This window comes from Mus musculus, chromosome 6, assembly GCF_000001635.26.
Source record: "Mus musculus strain C57BL/6J chromosome 6, GRCm38.p6 C57BL/6J".
NCBI lineage: Eukaryota > Metazoa > Chordata > Mammalia > Rodentia > Muridae > Mus > Mus musculus.
In genome coordinates this window covers 148415008-148441425 of record NC_000072.6, presented here as the reverse complement: position 1 = coordinate 148441425, position 26418 = coordinate 148415008, and the positions used below count along the sequence as shown (strand labels likewise).

General features: G+C 43.1%; 1 protein-coding gene across 6 annotated transcripts in view; it reads left to right on the top strand.

The window, feature by feature from the left end:
- Tmtc1 (transmembrane and tetratricopeptide repeat containing 1) overlaps positions 1 to 26418 on the top strand; it is a 212341-nt gene that overhangs the window by 3345 nt on the left and 182578 nt on the right. For all 6 annotated transcript variants that reach the window (XR_001785149.2, NM_001347518.1, NM_198967.5 and 3 more), the window contains exons 2-3: positions 15442 to 15619; positions 25643 to 25716. Coding sequence is in view for 5 of the 6 variants with exons in the window: in NM_001347518.1 (NP_001334447.1) it covers positions 15442 to 15619; positions 25643 to 25716 (252 nt within the window). In the remaining variant the exon portion in view is untranslated. The remainder of the gene's footprint in view (positions 1 to 15441; positions 15620 to 25642; positions 25717 to 26418) is intronic.

Here is a 26418-nt window from a genome sequence, read left to right as displayed (position 1 = left end):
CTCCCCCTCTTTTTCTTTTCTTTTCTTTTTTCTATTTGTTTGTTTTTGTTTCTTTGTAGACAGGGTTTCTCTGTATAGCCCTGGCTGTCCTGGAACTTACTCTGCAGACCAGGCTAGCCTCAAACTCAGAAATCCGCCTGCCTCTGCCTCCTGAGTGCTGGGATTAAAGGCCTGCACCACCACGCCCAGCCCCTCTTTTTCTTAATGGGCCAATTGAGCTGTGAGTCTACAGAGCACAGGGTGTGATTTGGAATAGTTACCTCATCTGGAAGAGAAAGCATCGCAATCCCCTCTGCTCCTTCGGTCACTTTCAGTTAGAATGGCCAACTCATCTATAGTAAATGAAGTGTGCCCCATGGTCCAGTGCAGCAGCAAGAAGCTCAAGGTCCTTGAAGACTTCAGATACTTTTAATAGTTTGTTTTTCTTTCTTTTCTTTTACCTTCTTCTTTGTTGTTGTTTGTTTCTTGAGATATGCTCTCACTCCATAGCTCGGGCTGGCTTGGGATTCACTATGTAGTCCAGGCTAGCTCTTTACTGATCATAATCCTGCCTCAGCCTCCTAAATGCTGAGATTACACATTCAGTGAGCCACCACGCCTAGTTAGATCTGCATAATTTGAACCTGCAAGAAGGGATGGAAAACTATTTTATTTGGTATGCATCAAGCATTGGCCTAGTGTCCTGGTTAGTTTTTATGTCAACTTGAAACAAATTAGAGTCATCTGTGAGGGAGATGACTTTAATTGAGAAAAGGCCTCCATAGTATCAGGCAGTAGGCAAGCCTGAAAGGCATTTTCTTAATCAGTGATTGATGTGGGAGTATGCAGCCCATTCGTGTTTCCACCTCTGGGCTAAATGGTCCTGGGTGCTAGGAAATTAACATTTCTATGAGATACCCCATCCCCTAAATTTCATCAGCTTTTGAATGCATATTTTATTTATCTTGGTGTATATTTAGTTCTCTGCAGTTTCATGACAGGCATCAATTTCTGAGATTCTACTACAGTCACAATGCCTAGAGCACTTCCATCTTGTGGATGATATACTTCCTCACTGTAGCCATGCGCCTAAGATCTAACACCTAATCAATAAAACTCCCACTTGACCCAAGACGACCACGAATTCTCCATCTCTATAGTTTTATCATAGCAGAATTGTTTCATACATACTTTATTGAGGTTGGTTTCTCTCTCTCTCTTTCTCTCAGCATTTCTTTGGAGCCTTATTCAGATGTTTGTGTGCAATGAAGAGTTAATTCCTTTTCACTTCTGAGTGGTATTCCACTGTATAGATGTCCCGTAGTTTATCCACTTTCTCTATTTTTGTACCTTATATTTTTGTTCTCATAGAACCCCAAATCAAATTTTAAAAACTTTTCTTAATAAAAGTAAGTTTATATCCTTGATACATTGACTGTGTGTCACATATTGCATGGGAGGTAGTAACCCCCTTAAGAACAAACATAATTGATCTGGAGAGCTGGCTCAGCAGTTAAGAGCTCTGACTGCTCTTCTAGAGGTCCTGAGTTCAATTCCCAGCAACCACATAGTGGCTCAAAAACATCTGATGCCCTCTGGTGTCTCTAAAGATAGCTACAGTATACTCATATAAGTAAAATAAGTTAATAAACCCTTTTTAAAAAAGAACAAACATAATCAAGTGATACATAATTCTTTTGTCTGGACAAATGCTCTGTATAAAGAATAACAGTGGCACCTGCTTAGTAAACAGCCTGATCATGTTTCTCACATAAAGGGTTAAGTTGACTGAGGAAAAGTTTACCAGATCATAACAATTTCAAGGACCAGAGCAGGGAAACAAGTTGTGACAGGATTGTACTCTTCACTTTAGCTATCAACATTGAGACTGTTTCTAGAACGCCCTTCCCAGGGTGGCTCTTCCCAGGGTGCTAGGGCTGGCCCCAGAGACCCTGGGGGGTTTCACACCTCATTTACTGTAGAAGAGTTGGCCACTCTAACTGACAGTGACCAAAGGAGTGGAGTGGCCATGGTCAGGCAGAGAAGGTTGGTGCAGGTTTTCAGGCTGTGGGGTCTCATGCAGATTAAATATGAAGTGCTGACTACTCCTGGAGGTGACATCACTAGCTCGGGTTACAGGCCTGCTGACTCCCTCAGCTCCTTTTCAGTTGCTGAGGGTGCCAGTACCAAGATATTCTGGCATGTGGTATCTGTGGTGCTAGTTCATCAGCCCTCTTGCCCAGTCTTAAACGCTCCTGAGCAAGGACGTGCAGGAATATTTTTAGACGGAAGTAAAGGAGAAACAAAGAGTGTTTTCCTTCTCCACAGACCTCACACACTTTTGATTCTGCTTCTGTTTTTACCCTTAATTTCTTTTTTATTGGTGTTTATTCAGTGTACATAACTGGGGTCGGAGGTCTTCACAAAGACTGTTTTCACTCGAGTGTATCCTGTACTGACACTGTATCCCAGCCCATATCCTCCCCTCCTCCCCTTTGTCTTAGCTGCCCCCTTACCTCTTCTCTGGGCTCACCTGCATGCCATGTGTGTGTGTGTGTGTGTGTGTGTGTGTGTGTGTGTGTGTGTTATATCTATAAACTCCAAGTTCTACCTGTGAGAGGAAACATCTGATAGTTGATTTTTCTGATCTGCAGTTGCGTCCATTTTCCTGTGAAGGACATAATGTCATTTCCCCACCCTGGTCACTACCTCTGAAATCAGGAGGGATGCATTAAACGTTTCTGTAGATACTAAACTGACAGAACAGAAGGCCACAGTGCCCATAACACCCCTTGAAAAATTGCTTTGATTGATTTAAAAGGTACTTAGTGTTTTCATTTTATCCTCTTGGGAAGAAGTTCCTGTGGAAATTTCCATTAAGTCAGTGAATGGAACCTGCCTGAAGAGACTATAGTCTTCAGCACTGAAGATGGGGAAGCTAAGGCTAATTACAGGACCTTAAACTCATGGTTTTTCTTTCCATGTTTAGGCTATTAGATCATTGTTTGCTGTAAAGTTTTACTGAACACTCCTGATACTAACATAAATCATAAGAGTGAAGTGGGTGGCTTAAATGTCAGAGCTAAAAAATAGAATATGTTAATATGTGTGTTGTGGGGACCTGCAATGCTTTAATGCCTGATAATGACAGATTTTACCAGTAGTTTGCATCTTAGTAGCCGTAGCATTCTGCCAACTCTGAGAATGTGCAAGCATTAGCTATCATCACCTACACCCAAGGACCGTGAAATGTTCATCTTGTGTCTACTCCTACTGATCTGACCTCTTTGAGGTCTTGTTGTCAGGCAGTCTGTCTCTGCAGGGGTGACAACTGCTCTCTGTCCTATTCTAGACAATAAGTGAAGATGGCCTGGGATGTTTGATTAAGGTACCCAGGGTGGGTGTTCTCTGATGGAGACATAGACAAGTAAAAAAAAGGATTGAAGGCAGTAAAAACTCTAGTGGGGCAGGAGGGAAATGACATTAGAGAACAAACAAAACCACCCTGCCCTGAAGTCATGAGAGTGGGAGAGCTGGTCCAGCCCCTCTGTCTGCAGCACTTGGGAGAGCAGGCCCTGTACCTTGCTTGGGCAGCACAATATAGTTGACCCTGCTAAAGTGATCTTCGGTGAGCTTGCCCCCTATGGCATGAGAGCAGGAGAGTTGGCTCTACCCTTTGCCAGCTGTGGTGTTGGGTGAGCTAGCTAAGGCAGTGCTTGGAGAGCTCACCCTGGTGGTGTGGATGCAGGAAAGCTGGTGGGCTGACCAACTCAGCTGCCACCTAGCCCCAAATCCAGGGCTTTGAGCTGGCCTACCCCATCTGTTAAGGACTAAAGCATGTAAAAGAGCTGGTTCCTGCAGATCCAAAGCTGCAGGATCTTCATGACACAAGACAGCAGCAACAGGATATCTTAGAGGATCCAGGATTGATGGTGTAGCAGGAGCCAGAGGTCTCAAACCAGACCCATGACTCATTGCGATGAACATTTGCAAGTGAAGATGTGTTGACAAAGGGTATTTTGGGACACACTGTCACACATTACAGCTTCCACAAGGAGATTTCTTTTTTCTTCGAAGGGGAGGTTGCAAGGGTGGAGGGCAGGTACGAAAAGACAGGGAGATGAGTGGGATTGGGATGCATGATGGGAAATTCACAAAGAACCAAGAAAGAAAGAAAGAAAGAAAGAAAGAAAGAAAGAAAGAAAGAAAGAAAGAAAGAAAGAAAGAAAGAAAGGAAGGAAGGAAGGAAGGAAGGAAGGAAGAAAGAAACCCCAAACTTTGAAAATTTCTATACTACAAAAAAAGCCCTGGAGGTAGAGACTGTGATCATGTCACAGGGTGAAGTTGAGACCTCAGTCTGGTTGTATAGGAAGCCAGGAACAGAGTACTAAATTGAGGGGTGGGGGAGGATTTACAAGTTTGTCCCCAAAGCAAATCAGGGAATGCCTTCAAAAGTAATCTGTTTTTATCGACAAATATCCTTCTATTTTCTTTGCAGCCACACTCTTACTTTTTCCAGGTTTGCGTGTAGTCAGTCATTCCTCTTTTTGAGGACTGAGGAATGCTTGGTCACACCAAAAGAATGGTAGTGTGTCCCTCTCACTGATAAGACGTGGCTTCTGCCTGCAAAGTCCTGGACTCTACCCTGTGGTCTAAGCTGTCGTCTCCACCCAGCACCCTGGAACCCTTGTTCCTTTACAGAGCAGACTGCTGCTGAGGGCCTCTGCAGTGAGCTGTCTTCTAGAAAGCCCTTCCCCATGCTGGGCAGGGCCAGCTTTCTCTGTGCTTTCAGGGTCTGCTCAGACATCACTTTGTCACAGAGGCATGCCCAGGACTCCTGATCTGCACCCGCTCCCTGTTTTCACTTTCACTTTCTTATGCTGGTCTGTTAGTCACCTTTTCAGCACTGTGACAGAATATGTGAGATTAGTTAAGCGAGGATGAAAAGGAGGGAGGGAGGAAGGGAGGCAGGGAGAGAGGTACGTCATATTTTAGCTCACAGTTCTAGTGTGTGATTGCCTGGCTCCATGGTTTCTGGGCCTAGGTGAAGCAGAGCATCATCATGACAGAAGGGTATAACAGGGCAGAGCTGCCACCTCATGCAGCAGGAAGTATAGAATGAGACAGAGAAGATCATGGGGGCCAGATAAAGCCCCCAAGAGCCCCCTGCCCTGTGATCTATTTCTCCAGCTAGACTCCACCTTCCTGTAACACTAGCAAATTACTAGTCTAACACTGGATAGTTTCTGCTTAGGTCAGAGCCCTCATGGCGTGAACACTTATCATACATCATTTGCCCTTTCCCCCAGGGTAGCACTGGTTTGATCCGCCTTCTAGGAACCAAACACTCAACACATGGACCATTTGAAAGACTGCCCTTATCCAAACCCTCCATACCCCGACTGCTGACATCATTTTTGCTCCTGGTTTCAGTGTTCTGAGAACTGTCTATAACACGTAGAGCTTTGCCTTACTTGCAGAGCTGAAAAATTAAAGGTGGAGCTGTGCTCTGCATGGGAAGCCTCTTGGTTTCTGTCTTTACATTTTTTTTCTGTGTGTGTGTCTGTCTGTCTATCTACATATGTACTGGAGTGCAGAGCCTGTAGAGGTTGTCAGATGTCTTTGGAGCTGGAGTGATGGATAAATTGTAAGTTGCCTGAAGGGAACCAAACTCAGGTCCTCTGGAAAAGCAGAGAGTGCTCTTACCCACTGGGCACTCTCTCCAGCCCAGTTTTCTGTCTTTGCTTTTTTTTTTTTTTTTTTTTTTGTTTTTTGGTTTTTTGGTTTTTTTGAGACAGGGTTTCTCTGTGTTGCCCTGGCTGTCCTGGAACTCACTCTGAAGACCAGGCTAGCCTTGAACTCAGAAATCCGCCTGCCTCTGCCTCCCAAGTACTGGGATTAAAGGCGTGCGCCACCATGCCCGGCCCAGTTTTCTGTCTTAATTTACCTTTTTCTTTGCTCTCTCAAAGAAAAAAGTGGAGGAAGAAAGGATTCCCTTAGATATTGCAGAGGATCTCAGATCAAGGGCAGCTTTGGTTGTTAAAGGAGGATTGTGACTCTCAGTTATAATGTTGAGAGAACGGCTATCTTTAGTCTGGCACCGTTCACCCTTTCCCCCAGGGTAGCACTGAAGCCTAAATAGCTGCAGGGTGCATGCCACAAGTTCAAGGCTGAGGGAAAACCCAGAACGAGGCTCCACCCCTTCTTCCTTTGGGTGATTAAGATCCATCCATGCCGATGTCCTGCTTTTTACAAAGTTACCATAGGAAACACCGGGACCTCAAAGTCTTGTCAAATGTACTAGCCTGGGCTACATCTTCCTTTACTTTACCCCAGGCTATGACTTCCTTTGCTCTAATACAGCCATCTAGATTTGGTCTGTTTTTTTTTTTTTTTTTTTTTTTTTTTTTTTTTTTTCTTTTTTTTTGGGGTTTGGTTTGGTTTACTTCAGAGAAACCTTTCTTGGAATTTCTCAATATGAGGAATTTCATATTCACAGGGACTAATGGGTTTGCCACACCTGAGGAGCAGGTATCTCAATGTAGGCCCTATGCTTCAGATGGTCGTACTAAAAATGTAATGTGTACTATCAACTCTTCCTCTCATTTGAAGAAGGGGAAGGAACTTCAGATTGAGTGTAAATCAAATGGACCAAATAATGAAGCCCTAGTAAAACCCTGAGCCCCGAGTTTGCTCACACTTGCCTGGTAGATTCTGCCACTCTAGTGCCCTGAGCCAGGTGCATCTTGAGGCCTGGCAAGTGTGTGTCTAGGACTCTCCAGGCCTCCTGCCAGGCAAAGCTAGCTCCTCTTGGCCCTGAGTTTATTTGTTTTTTTGTTTTTGTTTTTAATCAAACTCCTATAGTTTAGCAATTTCCTTAATAATCCTTAAATGCACAATATTCTAGAGTATTTGCGGACCAGAGAGAGATGGGGGAAGCCTCCATTTTATAGCCAGCTGGTCAAAGCTCGGTGCTTTGGGGATAAAGCCTCCAACCCAGATATTTGTTTTTTTTTTTTTTTTTTTTTTTCCATTTTTTATTAGGTATTTAGCTCATTTACATTTCCAATGCTATACCAAAAGTCCCCCTTACCCACCCACCCCCACTCCCCTACCCACCCACTCCCCCCCTTTGGCCCTGGCGTTCCCCTGTACCGGGGCACACAAAGTCTGCGTGTCCAATGGGCCTCTCTTTCCAGTGATGGCCGACTAGGCCATCTTTTGATACATATGCAGCTAGAGTCAAGAGCTCAGGGGTACTGGTTAGTTCATAATGTTGTTCCACCTATAGGGTTGAAGATCCCTTTAGCTCCTTGGATACTTTCTCTAGCTCCTCCATTGGGAGCCCTGTGATCCATCCATTAGCTGACTGTGAGCATCCACTTCTGTGTTTGCTAGGCCCCGGCATAGTCTCACAAGAGACAGCTACATCTGCAACCCAGATATTTGAGTCAGGAGTCCCAGCAGGACTCTGCCTAACTTAGGTTATTTGTTAACTGTGGATAGGCCCTGTGTGTGTGCTAGAAAACACATGGTTTCCAAAAAAAAGTAAATGCAAAATTAACAGCTTAGTTACAGTTGTTACTAAGATATGTGGCGAAATTAACAGCTCAGTTACAACTGTAACGAAGATATGTGGCATTAAGTTCTAGTTACTTGCTGAGTTTCTCTTAACAGGTTTCTTGAACATGTTCTCTTTCCTGTGTGGTCACCAGTCTACCCATCCCCAACCCCCCGCCCCAAACATACACACACATACACACCGTTTCCCTCCCTCTAATGTCTTTCCCTTTAGTCTGTCATTACTTGGAGTGCCAAGGAGACAGTAATGGTGGTTGGCACCTTTCCCGGGGAGTAGCTTTCTCATAGTGAAGATGAGAGGACCGAGCTCCGTTCAGTTGCATAGTTTGTTTCTTCAGATGAAGTAGTGATTTGTTGATTTGTCTCTAGAACTAGAGGTAATGCGGAAGAGATGCAGCATGATTGATGGCCTATGGGGTTTGCCTTACAGGGAAAATAAGCTGAACCAGATGTTATCTATTGATTGAATGATTGATATAAGATGACCATGGAAACCATTCTCAAGCATTTGAGAGCCACAGTACAGCTTGAGGTGGGGAACACCAGACATAGATAGGTGTGTTCAGTGGGTCATACTGAGTTATGAACACCCAGGAAAAATATCAGAAATGACAAGAGTTGGGGAGTAGCACAGTAGAATGCTGCCTTGCAGGCACGAGGGCCTGAGTTCAATCATCCAGAACCCATTTTTTTTTAAAGGCCAGGCTTAGTAGCAGTACTATGCTTATTAACTCAATACTAGGGAGGCAGAGACAGGCAGATCCCTGAGGCTTGCTGGCTGGCAAGCTTAGTCCATTTGTTGATCTGTCTCAAAATCGAGGTGGATAGCACCTGGGAAATGACAGCCGAGGTTCTTCTTCAAATGCACATGCACACATATCTCTGTATACATGTGCACATGCACAAAAGAAATGATAAAGGGGCTATACTTACATCTTCCCCCCTCCTTTCCTGGATGAGTTATTTGTTTGTTTTTGTTTTTATTTTTAAAAGAATGCTTACCGCTGAGCACATTGACTTTTCTGCTGAGCTTGCTGGCCCTGTGTGCATTCCATTGAACTTTGAGAACCATGTCTCATAGCTCTGATAATCCCCTGCCTGGGTCCAGATTTCAGGCTTCACCCCAGATATGCTTTCAACTACCTTAAGATGGGTTGGGAGCAGGGAGTCATAGCTGAAGGTCGCTTTAAGAAGTTTGGTGCCCATGGGTACCCCATGAGGCCTATGTCTAGGAAGATACGAATATCACTTTGTCCTTGGTACAGTGTAGCTCATATCGGAGGCATTTCCAGCTATCTGTGCGCCTAGTCTCTGCTCCACTACAGTTCTCCTGAGAGGAAAGAGTCAGGTAGCTTTTCTATCACGGAGGCACTAGAGTGATGCCATTCATGGGACAATACAGAGTGGAAGAAGCTATGAGCTGGTTCCTTTCTGCAAGCTGACTGTGAAAGAGCTACCATGGAGAGGAGCTTTCAGATGTTAGTGAAGGGACCCTTGGTTACAGAAGTTTGAATGCCAAACAGGCAGCAGAAACAAATCTGATGTCAGTGGACGTGGTCTACACCAGGGTTACAGGTGTGGGCAGGCACTCATGCCAGGGGAGCTGAGTGAGGTACAGAGGATAATCCTATGTACCAGGGAAATCCCAGGTGTGTGTGTGTGTGTGTGTGTGTGTGTGTGTGTGAGAGAGAGAGAGAGAGAGAGAGAGAGAGAGAGAGAGAGAGTGTGAGTGTATATGGGACTCTGTATGTGTGTGAGAGAGCATGTGAATGTGTGTGTGCATGTATGTGAGAGAATGTATGTGAGTATGTATGTGTGTGAGAATGTGTATGTATGTGTGTGAGAGAATGTGTGTGTTTGTGTGCATGTGTTTATGTATATGAGAGTATATGTGTGTGTGTAAATGTGTGTATGTGTGTGTGATTGTATGTGTGTGAGAGAGTGTGAATGTGTGTGTAAGAGTGTGTTTATGTCTGTGAGTGTGTGTTTATTAGTGTGAGAGAGAATGTGTGGGAGTATGTATGTGTGTGTGAGTGAGAGTGTGCATGAGTGTGAATGTGTGTGAGAGTGTGAATGAGTGTATGAATGTATGTGAATGTGTGTGTAAGTATGTATGTGTGTGTGTGTATGAGTGAGGTGAGGGGAGGGCACAGGAGTAGACTAGAGCTACTACTGTGAAAAGTCTCCCCTTCAACCCAGTTTCCAGACCTAGCTCACTAGTGGAATTGGAACATTCAGACTGACGTTCAGGGGCTCTGAGGTGGACTCTGTATGTCTTCCTGCACAAGTCTCTCTTTCTAGGATGCATCCTGGTTAAGTCTTGCCTTTCTTCTTCTTCACTTCAACCAGACTATATTCTCTAAAGAATTCGGAAAGAGAGTGAGAGTTTACCCAAAGCTCCTGGCTATGAGAGAGAGAGAGAGGAGGTGGAGAGCTGGCCTCCTTTCTGCCTTTGCTCTCCCCTTTGATGTCAGATTATTTGACCTGACTTCTCCTGGGACCTGGTATAGCTGTCCTGGAGAACACCCAGTCTGATTGCTTTAGTTCACACACTGCTCTCCTGATCATCTTCACAGGGAGATATTGAAGTTCAGAAGAGGAAGGGGGATTTCAGTCAGAGATGCCTGTTAAGGTTATTTGAGAAAAAAAAATCCTACTGCCTGTCCTAGTTCTAAATGAGAAATAAAGCCTAAGCCAAATAAAATGAGACATTCTTAGAGCTGAAAGGGAAAGATGGGCTTTTCCTGCTTCCAGTGTAATTTAAATTCATTTGTTTATTCAACAGACTTCTTTTAGAATCTATTGTGTGCTGAATGCAGTGGATTTCAGCGATGGAGAGAAATTAGCTTCTTAAATCTCTGAAAAACTGCTCATAACTCCTGAAGACAATTATTAGTAAGTTTTAGAAACGTGGTTGAGCACTATCATGGAGGTACTCTCGGGGTGACCTGGAGGCTGAGATACTGCTCTGGCTAGATAGTGTCAAGGGACTGTCATCAGACTCTTGTGGGCAGTTTGGGTCTCCCAGAAACTTGTATCTCACAGATGTATTGGAGTTCTATTAAGGCATTGAACCCATAGAATGTATACATAGTATAAAAGAGACTTCTCAGGTTGTGTTACCTGGTAGAGGCTGGGTGACAATGGCTGCCTACATGCTGGAGAAGCTGGGAAGTCTGTAGCTTTATGGGCCACAAAGCTAGATGCCAGGACAGTCCCCATCCTGTGGTGAGGTCTGGAAGGTCCCCATATTCTCACTGGAAGGCCAAAGAAGCTAGGATGTCAACCAAGGACACACTCAGGGAGAAGCAGTGGCTGGCAGGCCGCGCTTCATTCTCCTTGGATCTCTGCGTCTTCTGCACTCTTTTGGACAAGTGACACCCACTTTGAGCATGGGTGACTCTGCTCAACCCTTTCAGGAAGCTGACATAGACAGACCCCTAGTTCTGTCCCCTAAGTGACACTACATCCCACGGAATTGGTGATCCAGACAGATCATCACACTTCAACGCTACTTGAGCTGACACCTTCTTGGTGTTCCTCTACAGGTTGAAACCTCAGCTGCTGGAGGTGTCAGCTGACTGTATAACTGAGGGACTGAGCTCATGTTTCTTTGGCACATAGTACTTTACATTTATTTGTAGGAAAACAGTAATACCTTCTCTAGGAATACATTTTGGTTTTAAACAATAGTCATTCTGCCTATATTTTCATTTCCCATTTGTGATTCTAAATAGAGACCCAAGAAACCATCTACCATCTTCTTTACTACAAGAAAAATCCTGTGCCATGATAAGTGAGTGGCTTTCATTAGGACTGGTGGAGACTGGCTAATTGTGAAATTTGTCCTAATGAAACAGGTATCCAAATGTCCCCCTGTAGCTCAACCAGCCTGAAGTTCTCAGGTCTTCTAATATTTTGAGATAAATTAAAAATATCTACATGCAGACATCTGCTTTAAAATTCTTTTGACAGATTAAAACAGTATCTTAAAACAGTATATTAAAAGGTATAAAGGTGAAATGAAACTGTATTTAGGAGAAACATGGGAGAGTCTGTTTCGGTGTAGTTAGACCTTGCTTTCCCCTCAGATAGACTTAGAGTAAGTGTGTTGTCTCAGTGCTTCAATATTCATCTGTCTGTCCATCCACCATCTACTTCAGAATTTACTTTGTGACATCCATGGATGAGGCTTGCTTCAGACACTGGAGAGCAAAGCTGTAAGCTCCACAAACATCATATCCCTCCTCTCTGATCACTTCTGTCCCCCATGTCCCAGACCCACCTTTCTGAGACCCCATTTCAGAGGATCCCGCTCCCCCAATCCTGGAGCTCCCTTGTGCAAGTGACCCCAGTGTCTAAGATGCTCTCTTAGCCCTGGTGCCTCTCAATGAGTACCATGGATCTTGCCTCTCTTCTCCACTTGGAGAGCGTTTCCCTCATTGAAAGCTCTAACCTGGCAGGTCCTTCCATTGCTGGAGCTCTGCTGCTCCATCTGGGAATGTTCCTTTCTTACTCTCACTGCTCTGGGAATCCTTCAAGAGGAGACACTATGTCTTTTCTTCATATCTCTGGGCACTTCCTCGTGTGGTTAACATATAGCAAATCTTGTTGAATACACTGACATGATAAACTGGAGTTCTGTGGCTCCTTGTCTCTCTGTTGGTGATTTGTCCTGCTTTTGTGGCTGAAGAGCATTAACTTTTTTCAGTTGAGGTTAACAACCCCCTCTGGGCCACAGTATGTGTATAATCGTCCTAATCTGGATGTGAGTATTTTGTTGTTTTTAGCATCCAGCATAGCATTGACAGGAACACTTGTGGCCACTTTGGATCTCAGTCAGTCTCCCAGTGTACTTTTCTCCTCTCAGCAGACATTTTTGTAATCTTTGTAAATGTGGATTCTGTAGTTTCATTTGATCTGTTGGTAATGACATTAGGCAAGCAGAGCTGACACTCTGACAGGCACTGGAGGTCTCAGTCTAGAAGGACATTGATGTATTAGTCCCCACTCTGTGTAGGTTGCAAATCCATCCTGGGCTGTCATGTATGCAGGCAGACTTCAAGATATTTTGATAAATGTCTCTGTTAAAACATAGATGTAGAGCATCGATCATAGCCCCTCTTCTATTAAATTATGAAACGTAAACCCCTTTTTTTTCTGTGCACCCATATTGGCTTCTAGAACTAGAGATTCTGTTCTCTATTCTCACAGATAGGCTATGTTTGGAAATGTTAGCATTTTGTCTCGAACTTACATGTCTCTCTCTCTTTATCCCCTTTAGATCTTGTTATTTTACAAATAACACTATGAGATACATGTGGGCATGTTTGTATGTGTGTAAAAATATTTATTTTCTGATGGAAGTTTTCTAGAATTAGGATTTTTCAGCCAGCAAGTACACACTTTCATGTGTGGGGGGGAGTGTGTGCGTGCGTGTGTGTGTGTGTGTGTGTGTGTGTGTGTGTGTGTGTGTGTGATGCAAGGAATCATCCTTAGTCATTCTTCTACATTATTGACTGAGCCCTGTCTCAATAAAACCTATATAACATGATTCATACTGCGTCAGTCCTATAACCCTGACTACAAGCACTGAGGGAATAAAGAAGGGACAGGCACATGGGTGTGGATACAAGAAAGCTGGGATCAGATAGTGCTGTCTTCACTAGAATGGAGGGCACCAATAACCCCTGGCCACCCAAACCTCAGCATGCTTATTAGGTCCAATGAGGGAGAAGGGTTAGCTCATAGCAAGTCTCTGTAGGTGTCATCCCCATGGGGCTGAGACAGTGAGAGTCCTTGGCATGGCAGTGCCCACGTCAATAGCACATATTCACAGATTCCTCTGCTACCTATACTCAGAGCTCACCACTATGGCTAGTCTTGATAGCCTGTTTGATCTAGGAAATCCCAAGAGAAAGTTTATTTTGGCTTAAATTCCAGAGGGATTTACAGTCTACAGTGGTGGGGAAAGCATTGTGCAGCAAGATGATGGAACTGGAAGCTGGCTGGTCACATTTTCATTTACATACAGGAGGTAAAGGAGGAGAACAGGAAGTAAAGGGAGGTTATAAACCCTCAAACCTTCTTCAAGTGAAGTACTTCCTCCACCAAGGCTGCACTTCCTAGCTGTAACCTCTCAAATGGTGCCACCAGCTGTGGACCACATGCTCAAATAGATGAGGCATATGGGGATGATAGTTCTCACACCGTCACAACCAGTGACATGCTTAGATTCATGTGCCCAAATGAAGCTTGAGATGGTGAGAGTTTTGAAGGTCCAAGCTGTGCACACATCACACTACCTATTTAGAACCCATATATGTCATCTCTAAGGGTGACTCATGCATTCTTGGTTGAATATTTTGGCAAAGACGGTTTTGTAAGAAAGGCAGGTTGATAGCTCTAGAATAAATACCTAGGATTGTTGTTGTGGTGTGATGGACTGAAAGCCAGGTAGCTATGGGCCATCAACTACTGTGTGCACACTGTCCCAAGGACATTCTAGATAAGAGTAACTTTTGTTTTTTGACAATATTTTTGAGAAGGGGCTTTACTGTGTAGCCCACATTGGGCTCAAATTCGTAACACTTTATTTCCACAGCCACCCTAGTGTTGGGATTACAGGTGTGTGCCAGAATACCCAGCAAGAGGTTTTGTTTGGGAATCTTCTCTACAGCAGCAATTCTCAACCTATAGGTCACAATCCCTTTGAAGGTTGAAGGACCCTGTCACAGGGCTCACCTAAGGCCATGGGAAAACACAGATATTTGCATTACAACTCATAACAGTAGCAAAATTACAGTTATGAAGTAGCAACAAAAGTAATTTTAGGGTTAGGTGTCACCACAACCATAGCATGCTACAGACTTAGTTGGGGACATTATATCCTGTTATTAATGGTGACCTTTAGATGTATCTGTTCTGTATTTTGGTGTTATGAAGGTTTTAATTAATATTTATTATTTATTATTTTTATGACGTTGAGCACCTGATTTCCCTTCTGATTATAGTTCTCTTTTAGTTGGCTTACCATAGTGTTAATGATCAGATTCTTAGATGGGTGGGGGTTTGTATTATAAAAACAAGCCCTGGTCATCTAGATAGCTCAGTGGATAAAGGCTTGCTGCCAAGCCTGATGACCTGAGTTTGATCTTTGAGACCCACATGGTAAAAATAAAGAACCAGCTCCCACAAATTATGCTCTCACCTCCACATGCATACAGTGGCATCCATTTGTGACCCTACTTCATCCTCTACCTCCAGACACACACACACACACACACACACACACACACACACACACACACAAAATAAACAAGCATTAACAAAAACACTATAAATACAAAAACCTCATGGTGAGTTTGCTCTCCATGTAGTCTCAGCTGCAGCCTTGCTAACGAGTCCTGCACGGGGAGGCAATCGATGCAGCTTCCAGATGTAGAATCTGGAGACATGGCTCCTGGTGGTACTGTGGCTGAGAGCACACGTTCTGGTTCGTGCCTGGTTTGCGGTTTCTGTTCATTGCCAGTCGTCATGGCTCCGATAACAGCACTTGGGACCCTACCCTGGGTTATAAGTAAAAGCAAGAATGACAGGAAGGGGGTCTTTTGTGAACCATGGAGCAATGTCTGTCTGTCTGTTTGCCTTTTAAGAGGGTCAGGCTCCCCAAACAGCACCATAACTGTCTCTATTGATTTCTGTAGGTGAGTCAGTTCTGAGATAGGAAAAAGCTGGAGATCCACAGCATGAAATGTCGAAACTCACCCGAAGCTACTATTAAATAGTGCATCTTCTTAAATGATGGGTGGATCTCGTGTGTGTATGCTGTGATTATGTCTTGTATAGACCTCTCCATCTTTAATTTTTACTTTTTAACAGGCTAAACATATTTCTGACTGGCATGAACCCTTTCTACTTCCACGCGGTCAATGTCATTCTACACTGCCTGGTGACCCTTGTGCTGATGTATACCTGTGATAAAACAGTCTTCAAGAATCGCGGACTGGCGTTTGTCACAGCTTTGCTCTTTGCGGTGCACCCAGTCCACACTGAGGCGGTGAGTATAAAAGATGCCTTGAAATAATGTCCACTAACAGCCAAAATAACATCTATCTGCATATACCAGCTAAGCCATTCATTAAGTCCACACCATGTGTAGGTTTACCCTGTACCCCACTACTTGACAATGATATTCTTTGAGTGTTCACATTGGCTCTGCCCAGGATGTAATTGCTTCTTTGCACGGGGGCTAAAGAGCACTCCTGATTTTATATTTGCAAAAAAATTAAATCCTGTGTGCTTTTAGATAGCAGGGGTGCCTACTATGGTGTTGTCATCTCTGATCTGCTTCATGCCTGTGTTTACGGTATGAGACTGCTTGTGCTGGGAGAAGGGTCAAGAAAACTAGACTGATGTTTCTCCTAAGTTACATAAATGGACTTGGTGACTTAACTCGATAAGAAGTCTAGTTGTTTTTTGTTGGAAAGACTTTGTTCAAAAGGTATTGCTAGTTTAGATCTGTGACCCTTTTTCAAAGGTTTTGGTCCATCATGCATCACACAAGATAGTGTCACAAAGCCACTGTGCCACATCTTCTTAAAAGTAGCTGATTTCTTTTGTATGTGTTGCTGTGGGCAGGTAAGAGCTTTCTGATGGGGGCATTGGTACCAAGGTTTTCAGAGAATGAAGCCTTCTAGTGGGTGATAGGCACCATGGTTTTCAAAGAATGGTTTGTAAAGCCTCTGTGGGCACCTGGACACTTCCTTGAAGATCTGCCCAAGAGCATACTTTTAGTGAAGATACCATGTTGGATCTCTTCTGGAGCCTGCTCAAATTTGCCTTTTTCTCATTTGGATAAGGAATGCTCACACATTGTGATCTGACTGTGTTCTAGCAGTGCACACTTCTGAGACCCCTGTAAAGGACAGTTGATGTGTTCATGTTTCGAGTCCTCTGTCAATTAAGGCATCATCATCATCATCATCATAGAGAAGGGCTTCCTAGCCACCTCTGCCTGTTTTCCTTTTTTTGATGAAGAATACGACCCAGTGTTAGAAGTACTGGGTTGTACTCTGTGTTGAAATTCTGAGTCAGAAGTGAAATAGTGGCCGTAGAGAACCATAGAATGTTTATTTGAACTGGCATGAGAAGTCTGATTTTATCAATTGATATCAGAGTAAGGATTAGTCTTGCCAATTTGGTATATGATGGATATTTTCCATGAACAGAATTCTAAATCTCTAAGCCTGAGGTTTGGTGTGTGTGTGTGTGTGTGTGTGTGTGTGTGTGTGTGTGTGTGTGTGTTCATATGTTTGTGTGTGTATATGTATAAATCATCTATAGGATATGTACAGGTATGTAAATATATATATGTGTATGCATATTAGTATTGATGTGTATACATTGTATGTGGGGGAAGTGACAAATAAAAATCACTTTATAAACAATTGCATCATTAAGGTAGTTTTCCTTACTCTTTCTGAGTATGTTAGACAGGGCAAAGTTCCTATAAGTGGAAGAGTTTGAAGCATAAGTAACAGTCCTCCAATGTGGCTTGGTGAAGCTGTTTTCTGTACTTCTGTAAAATGGTAACAGTGAGAAGAGAGACTGGTGGGCAACTGCTGTAGGGACTGATGTTCCTACATTCATTGCTTCTGTCTGAATCAAAGTCAAACCTTGATGATTTGTTAGATTACAGACCATAAAACATTATGTGAGACAGTAGATCCCTATGTGGTAATTGCCCCTGACTTTGGAGTTCAAAACATTTAGCTATGCCTATAACACACATCCTTCCATTCTCATCCGTGGGAATAGTCTGAAAGGTGGAAGCCAGACTTAGAATTGTGTGGCACACTCTCTTACTCTTCTGAGAAAAAGTAGACCAACCACAGATGCCAAAACCAGCTACACTTACTAGCATGTACACCTTCATGTTCAGGGCTTAGTTTCTTTCTGCTTTCATCATGATGTGAATTATAAACAGAATACTAATACATAACTGAAATATAATATGTAGAGATTTACAGTTATCCCAGTAAGTTTAAAAAACAGTTAAGGACAATACATGTAGCCCTGTGGTAGGATAATTGATCACTGTGTATGAGGTCCCGAGTTCCATGTTTTGCAACATACACACACATACACACACACCTACACACCAAAAGAATCCATATGTATTTTCAATATAAAGAGGTAATATGATAAATAAAATACATTTAAACATAGCAATGCAATGCATCAAGAGAAAATGCTGAGGGTGAGTGACACTGAAGTAGATAACTTCACAGGAAGAGGAGACTGGACAGGTTTCCATGGAAAAAAGAACTCTTTCTAGCAGGTGTGATGGTCAATGGTCTCAGACATTGTGAAGTAGAGGCAGGAAGATCAGGAGTTCAAGGTCATCCTGGGCTATATATTGCAGACTTCCAGGCCAGTCTGGGATACATAAAATGCTGTCTCAATAAACTTAAGGAAATAATTTTAAAAGCCCCCTTGTATGTAGGCAGAAGGCGGGGCAGCAGGGGCTGCTCAGGCTCCCTTGGGTACAATACAGCCAAATTTTAAAATGCCAGAATTTGTGGTGTATGAAAGGGTAGATTCTGATAATATTTAAATATGTTCTGATGAGTTTTATGTATGAACTTAAGTAAATGAGAAATGCCTAGCTTTCTAATGCTCTTTGTGTGCATACTATGAAGGAAAATGGCCAAAGTGTTGGTCATATAGAAGGCTAGAATGATGTTACATTTTGACATAGTTGAAGGGCTATACTGTACTTGGGGGCAGTTATTACAGGAAAGATCAATTGAATGTGCAGTTAGAGTTTTAATTCATCGGCTGAGGAGAGAGTGCATACACAAGGCAACCTTGGACAGTGTGATCAGGAGCTGATCCAGGTTAGGTTAGAGTCTTAAAAAAAAAAAAAGGAAGGGAGGGAGGGAGGGAGGAAGGAAGGAAGGAAGGAAGGAAGGAAGGAAGGAAGAAAGAGAGAGAGAAAGAAAGAAAGAAAGAAAGAAGAAAGAGAGAGAGAAAGAGAGAAAGAGAGAAAAAAAGAGAGAAAGAAAGACAGAAAAACAAATCCTATTAGTAACCTTTAAAATGGGGTTTCCAGGGGTTTTGTGCTAATACAAAAATCTATAGTAACACAATTAAAGAGGCACAGGTGTTGAAGGACTGGGAGAAGGATATTGGGTAGGCACTTGAATTTGCAAGATTAAGGAGCTGTGGACCACAGGCAAAGAAAGCTGACCCAACATACCATTTACGCTATGGAGCAAAATGGAGTCTGCTATTTAATTATAGATTGAAGTTCGGGTTTCTAGGGAGGAGGACAGAGAGACAGAAGAAGTGATGCACTTCACAGACAATTAGTGATAAATTATTAAACATGCACAGTAAGACATAGGGGGCCTTGGGAAATCTCTCATCTTCATTAAACAAGACTACACATGGACCATATGTTATGCTATTCCAGGAAGATGGAGACTTTAAATTTGGATGGAATTTGGTTTAGGTGCACTGACGTGATTGTGTGTCAGCATGTCAATGTGGTTTACTTTGTAAGTGAGGCAGTTAGCAAATAGATGATGAGTCCAGGCTTGTAGATGCTGGGAGATCATAGGGATTCCTTCCACAGCTTATATTCACAGAAAACCCAAGACTAGACACGCAAATAGATGCAAAAGTAAGACCCAGAGAAGAGAACAGTTAATTCAAATGTAAGCACACAGGACACCTTAGTTAGTCATATTTTTCAGCAAGCATTTGAAAGCATGCATATGGTGACAGCAGGATTGTGTTCTGCAGGGCAGAGAATGAAGAGGGCCAGACTACCTCATTTAAGCCCTGGAGTTTCTTGGGCAGGTTTCCCAATATTGTATTTCTTTGAAAATTTGTGCTTTTCTGAATTCTGAATCATGGAAAAACAGCAAAATCTGGAAAATCATTGTGATTCTCCTATGAACATTTACATCTGGTCAACATAGCTATCTCTGGTTTGCCAGACTGAAAGCGAGGAAGCCGGCACACAGAGTGGGAAGATTAAAGCCAACATGTCTAGAATCAGAACAGGAGGGCTCAGGAGAAAATTGGCTCTGATCTAATCAGCCGGTCTGGCTCCTGGCTGTTCCCACATGTTCCATTCACGTTCCTGGCCACGTCTGAGGCTAATGGAGCTCATTCTTGCAGATAAAATAAATATTCGTAACTCTATACAGAGTCTACTTATACAAACCCTGTCAATAGCGTTCCTAAAATAACACAATGTAACCTAAAGGCTAATGAAGTTCTAATGGGCATTTTCTGTGTGTGGTTTTGTTATCCTGGCTGACAGGTCCACATATCCATTACAGCTCAGACACCCATAACCTGAAAATCTCAAATTCCAGATTCTCCAAAGCCTGACACTTTAAATATTGTCATGATGTCACAACCAGGAAATTCCTCACCTGCTAGAATGTGACAGGTCACAGTTGAAATGTGGAGATAATAAAAGTGCTCTATAAGGTCACCCTCAGACTTTGTATATAAAGTATATGGAAATAGAGATGGAGTTTGTGTTCAGTCCTGGGTCCTATCCCCAAGACATCTCATTGCCTGCACATGAAGATATTCTAAAATCTAGAGAGAGAGGGAGCGAGAGAGAGATGCATAGAAAGAGACAGAAAGAGAGATACAGAGAGAGACAGAGAAACAGAGACTCACCTATTTTAAATTCTATTCAGTCCTATTCACTAGCACTTTCCAGCATTTTAACAGTGCTTTAATGTAATACTCCCTGGTGATGAAGGCCTACAGCTTTTGGCTGAGAAAGGTGCATACAATTCTACTCACCATGAGCTGCCCAGTTGCTTTTTATGTCAGGACACTGGTGGGTTCAGCTGCCATTGCTGCAGCAACCCACCTATACCTCCCACCTCTGCTGCCTGGCATCCTTCGGCATTCTCGCTGTTGACCGCACATGCCCTGTCCCTATGTTATCCCCCTTCCAGAACCACTGCACGCCCTCCTACGCTCCAAGAGGAATGCACGTTAGTGCCTTTCCCGGTCCTGCTTCATGGCCCCCAGTCTCAAGCTCCTTGAAATCTTCCTTGCCTCTTCTTTAGCTGTCAGATTCGGAGCCAGCCCTTCTGTGATACTTCCTAGACCCAGTGGCCAGAACGAAGCTTTACTCTTTTCTGGCAACAGTGGCTCCGTGTATCCTATTTAATACCCTCTTCTGACCCCAGCAGATGTTAAAGTCCTTGAGGCAGGCAATTGCTTTCCAGTTGGCATAGTACCTTCTAGTTCTCGCTCACTGGAACAAGACCACAGTGAACGAACATGATGACATTAACTAACAGAGCCACAGGAAATGGTAACTGTAGCCAAGCAGTTAATAGGGATGGTCACTTTATTTTAGATGTCAAACACTTTGCCCAAAGACCTCAGCTCAACGGGAGGTACAGAGTAGGCATGTACTGTGTGCTTTGTGGTTTGGCCTGGAGAGGGGCCTGTTAATATCAGCACTGACACTGTCACATCCTCTATTAATTTCTGCTAACGGGACTCTACATTATGATGCTATTGTTGAGGTAAGTTCTTACTCTCTAGCCCAGGCTAGTTTTGAACTTATGACCTTCCTCCTCAGCCTTCCAGTGCTGGGATGATAGGTATGAGTCAGCCCGCCCAGCTGCTATATTTGTTATGCATTTGTGCATTCAGCTGTCGTAGTCTTGATCTTTCCAGATTGGTTTACAGTGAGAAACAGGGTTTCAAGACACTTTAGAGACACTGGTTAGACTTGCCTAACTTGTGACTGCTATACTCCACCTTGCTATAAGCTTTGCTGTTGGCCACATCATTCATTCTGGGATGAGCATCTATCCCTCCAGGTTTGCCCCACGACTTCATGACAGGTTAGGTGGGCTCTCTTCTTAACCTTCTTGAATTCATGCTCACTTAAATGCTCTAGGACAGCAGTGGCCACTAAACCCATCTGAGCCTCACATGTGACTTGTGCGATCATCACTCAGCTGGGACCTTATACCTCAGCGTACACTGTCACTGCCTGCCTACCTGGAGTCATGTAGCTTTGTGGGGAATTGCAGGCTGGTCTCCAGTCGAGCTGAGGTCTGAACCCCGATGGTCATAATTCACCTACATGACACGGTAGGCGTTCCCTCATGCTCCTGGAACTCTGGCCCCTGCCTAAGGTACCATCTCTCACAGCCCCCACAAGAGAAGCATGGTCACATAAGCAATGGCCCAAGCTTCTGACCTTCAGGCTAAACTCCTCCCCAGTTACCTAGCAACAGTGAAGACCATAAAAAGGGGTACTCAGCCCGAAGCTCACTCTCTTATTCCTTTGTCCTCTCACCTCTCTCCTCTCTCACTTCTCTCTCCTCTTCCCTTTCTCTTTCTCTTCTTCTTCTCTCTTCTCTCTCTCTCTCTCTTCTCTCTCTCTCTTCCTCCTTTCTACCATCCCTCTTTCCCCTGCATTTCTATAATAAAGCTCTAAAACCATAGAGTCTCTGCTCTGCTCCTTCAAGTTCTGCTGTGCACTCTGGTCAGTGTTGGGAACGTCTTCCCTCTTCCCTCTCTTCTACAACCCTGGTGGCTTTAGCAAAGTAGTTCTGGGGGGGGGGGTTCCCAGGCAGGGCTGCCCCTTGACCACCCCCTAAAGAGTGGGATAAAGGAATGCCCACCCAAGGATAAGTGGATAGGGTAGATAGCGGCCCTCCCGCGCCTGACTGACTAGAGAATAGGGAAACTCTGGCGAGGTGTGGGCATCTTTTTCCTTCTGTTCTTCCCCAGGGACCCCTCCTTTTTTATTTTGTTTCCAACATAGCTTCTCTAACATGGCTCTCAAGTTCCTTATAGATGAGCCAATTAGTGAACACTGCATGCGGTCCAAGTAGCCATGTCAGATCACAGCTTTTAGCTCTGTGCTGCCCTTGAGGTTCTAGGTCTGTGTCCAGGAATCTCAAGGTATAGGATGGACTTGAAGTTTCCCTAGAATGTAACCAGCTATGAGTCCATATGTATACATAGATTTTATATAACTGATAGACATACTAAGCTAGCCAATAAAGTTAAATAAACATACCATGCAGGTAACTTTTCAAATGAAAAGATAGTTTCTATTAGCCATACAGATTCTATGCTGGAGTTAAGAGTTCTACCCTTCTCTAAAACCCATTTGATGCAGCACCTTCACATCACCTCATTGGCAACTGCAGTCAGGTGTTAACACATGAGCTAGGGACTCAGCTGGATTTCAGAAGTCAGGTGCTCTCTTCCATGCTGACACCACCAGCTCTGTATAGTGTGCTTATAACATGGTTTGTTGATGGCTCACACTCCCTGAACCCATGGACCCTTGGGTCTTCTCTGATGTAGGTGACAATGTTTTCGAGTGTGAGTGATCAGCCTTACTCATGTCCCACATAAACAGCTCCTGGCCCATCTCTTCCTTGGAAGTTTTGTTGGTTAGTTTTGTCAGCTACACACAAGCTAGAGTCATCCAGGAAGGGGTCGAGCCAGTGTCATCTGGTCCTAAGTCAAGCCATGGGCAGACAATTGATGTGGAAGGGCCCAGCACACTGGGTAAGGTGCCACCCTTGGACCTGGGTGGTATAAGAAAGTAGGCTGAACAAGTCTTGGAGAGCTGTGTTTTCCATGGCTTCTATTTCAGTTCCTGCCTGCAGGTTGATGCCTTGAATGCTGCTGTGGGGTAAAATGAACCATCTCTCCCTCAGGTTTCTTTTGGTTGTGGCACTTTTGATCATAGCAATAGAAAGCAAACTAGAACACAGATATTTTTAAAACTATGATTCTGTTTCACCTATACAATTTTAGATCTTAGATTTAAAAAAACAAACAAGCAAAGACAAAGAGAAATACATGCATATCTTATGGAGCAAGGTAACATTAGTGTTTGAAAATCAACCCTCACCTCACCATATATCCCGGAATGCAGATTCATAAACAGCACTTGTGAAGCTAACTTGGAGCCTACGGCTCACCCTGGCTCTGTTCTTCATCAAGGCTTCGTTGATTTTAACTTTTGCTGATTTTGTTTTGTCATTCCTCTCGTCCTCCTCTATATAAAAATATTGTTTGTTTTCTGAAGCAGTTAGAGAGGGTTGCATAATTCATGTTCCTTTAAACATCAATAATTCAGTTGTATATTTCCCAACACAGAGAGCATTATTCATGGTTCGGGTTTTGTCTCTTTTAGTCCTGAACACTGTCTTACTGTAATATGATGTATACATTTCAATATGATTTGGAGTTTATATTAAAAAATATATAAAGTTTTGAATATATTTGAATGCAACTTATAAATGTTATATGAATATACACTATATGACATATAACACAAATATTTCTTGGAGGCAAAGTACCTCAAAATTTATGCCTTGAAAATAAAAGTAATATATTGTATTTAAATAAATAAAATATAATTTAAATATATGAAATTTAATGTCAATATATCATACCTATATATACATAGTAGACCTATAAAATTATGATTTTATATTATAAATTACAAGTAACAACATAATTAGGAATCATAATAAATAAAAATAAGATGTAACACAGATATAATAAGGTCTAAACACACACTGATATGCTATCATTTAAATTATGTATTTATGTTTAGTAACATATTTTTATCCTCATTCTTATGGATTGTGTCTCACCTTGGATTTGTCTGATTTTTCTCACACATGTGATCAGGTTACACTAGGCTAGAGTCAGGCCTGCATGGCGTCTCTGTGGGGAGAGATCCTCGTAGACATGATATGCTGTCTTAACACACCTCTGTAGTGTCTTCACTCTTTTTATTTTTCTGAAAGTTAAGTTGGTGAGGAAATGGTTTGAAGTCATGAGGATACATTGCATCTCAAATAACTTACATGTCCTAGATTTACCATCTGTTTTTCTCTGCTTATTATTCATTTAGTAGTTCTGAGGATTGAACCCAGGGCCTTGGCCTTGCTGGCCAAGTGCTTTACTGCGGAGTCACATTCCCAGCCTGACTGATATTTCTGGATCCTTGCTCTGTATGACCTTTGCTCTTCTGGAAGCAGATGGGTGTGTCCACTGCTCTAGCCACACACACCGACAGGCAGAGCAGAGTCTCCCTTACTCACTCATTAGTTTGCTGTTTGTGTTTGTGCACTTGGAACCTTTGCCAACCATGTGTCTTCATGTATATTGTGGTTTTCTGTGTTTTTAATGGTTTGTAATGTATTATGTTCCTTGTTTATTTTAGTCACATTTTTTGAAGTTTGTTCACTGAGAGCTCCTTTAGATTTTTTTTCCTTTTGATTACCTATTTTGTTGTTATTGAGTGATTTGTGCTCTGACATGAGGTGACCCTGCTGCTCTTGAGTCTCCCCAAACCTCAGCCTTAGAGTCAGAGCCTTTTCCAGGGATCCAGTGTTTGTCTGAGGTGGGTCAGTGGACCATGGTGCATTGGCAGACCTGTGAGACCGTAGACATACACAGACACACACACACAGACACACATACATATCTGTGCATACACATATACATCTGTGCACACACATACATATCTATGTTCTCTCTCTCTCTTTATCTCTCTAAATCAGAAATCCCCTCATTGTATTGATTTCTCTGATTTTTGTTTTCCCTCCACTTGGCAAACGCATCACTACCCCTCTACCCAAAGATGATCACAGTGTCTAACACTCTGTTTCATGGTAGAGTTTATTGAGACTCAAACGCAGGCCATTGTACAGTCTAGCCAAGCACTCTACCCCTGAGTTATGCCCACAACCCTTAATGGATGTCTTAATAATTCAATAACTGAACAAACTTTAATGCTGAGAGTTGATCCTCCAGAAGAGAAATTAGAAATAAGGTTAAGTATGAAAATTCTGCCCCCCATTCCTCCTCTTCTCTTTCTAGAAATGTGGAACATATGTAATAATGAGAGGTGTTTGCTCTATAGATTGCCACCCATATGCTTTCTGCTATGCTGTTCCTAAAATCAAATGAACTTCCACAAGATACTGTGACAATAATTTTCCAAGATTTACAGTTTTCATTGTGTTGTACTTTCTAGGTGGCTGGCATCGTGGGCAGAGCTGATGTACTAGCATGCCTCCTGTTCCTGCTGGCCTTTCTTTCCTACCAAAGGTGAGTGGGGCTAAGTAAACCCCTCTGTGATTTGGTCACATACTGCCACATGTACACTGACCCCCTGCTTGACCAGAGAGAGGCTCTGGACTGTTACATGCTCAGTGGGTATCAGGGATAAAAAACATCTTTTTACCCAGAGTTGAATTGTTATCTTCCAGCCCCATTCTGAAGCATTTAATATCGTGTGTGTGTGTGTGTGTGTGTGTGCGTGCGTGCGCGCACATGCATATATCTCTGTGCATGTATCTTTGCTTGCCCAGTTCCAGGATTACCGACATGATTTCACCTTTTTCTTTTTTAATGGGTGCTAGGGGTTTGTATAGCAGGTATGTTACCTCCTGAGCATCTCCCTAACCCTGACATCAGCTTTGAAAGACTACCATCCCCTCGCTGGGAATCTTTTCTGCTTACTTATTTCTATTAGTTTTACAATAGCCACTCACAGTTACATAACAAGGGTGATTAGGAGGCATTGCTTCTTAACTGTCATTTCGCACTTTAGAATCCTTTTGTCAAAACACAGGAAACCTCTACTACATTTCATCTTTATCCCCAAAGTGAAGGCATTTCAACAGACCTGTGACATGCCCACGGAGAGAAGAATGAATTAGTAAAATGTGAGTTTGGTCAGAGGACTCAGAGCATCTCCCTAAAGAAGGCAGGTCATGGAGATATCCTGGCTGAGAATCTGTAAACTTG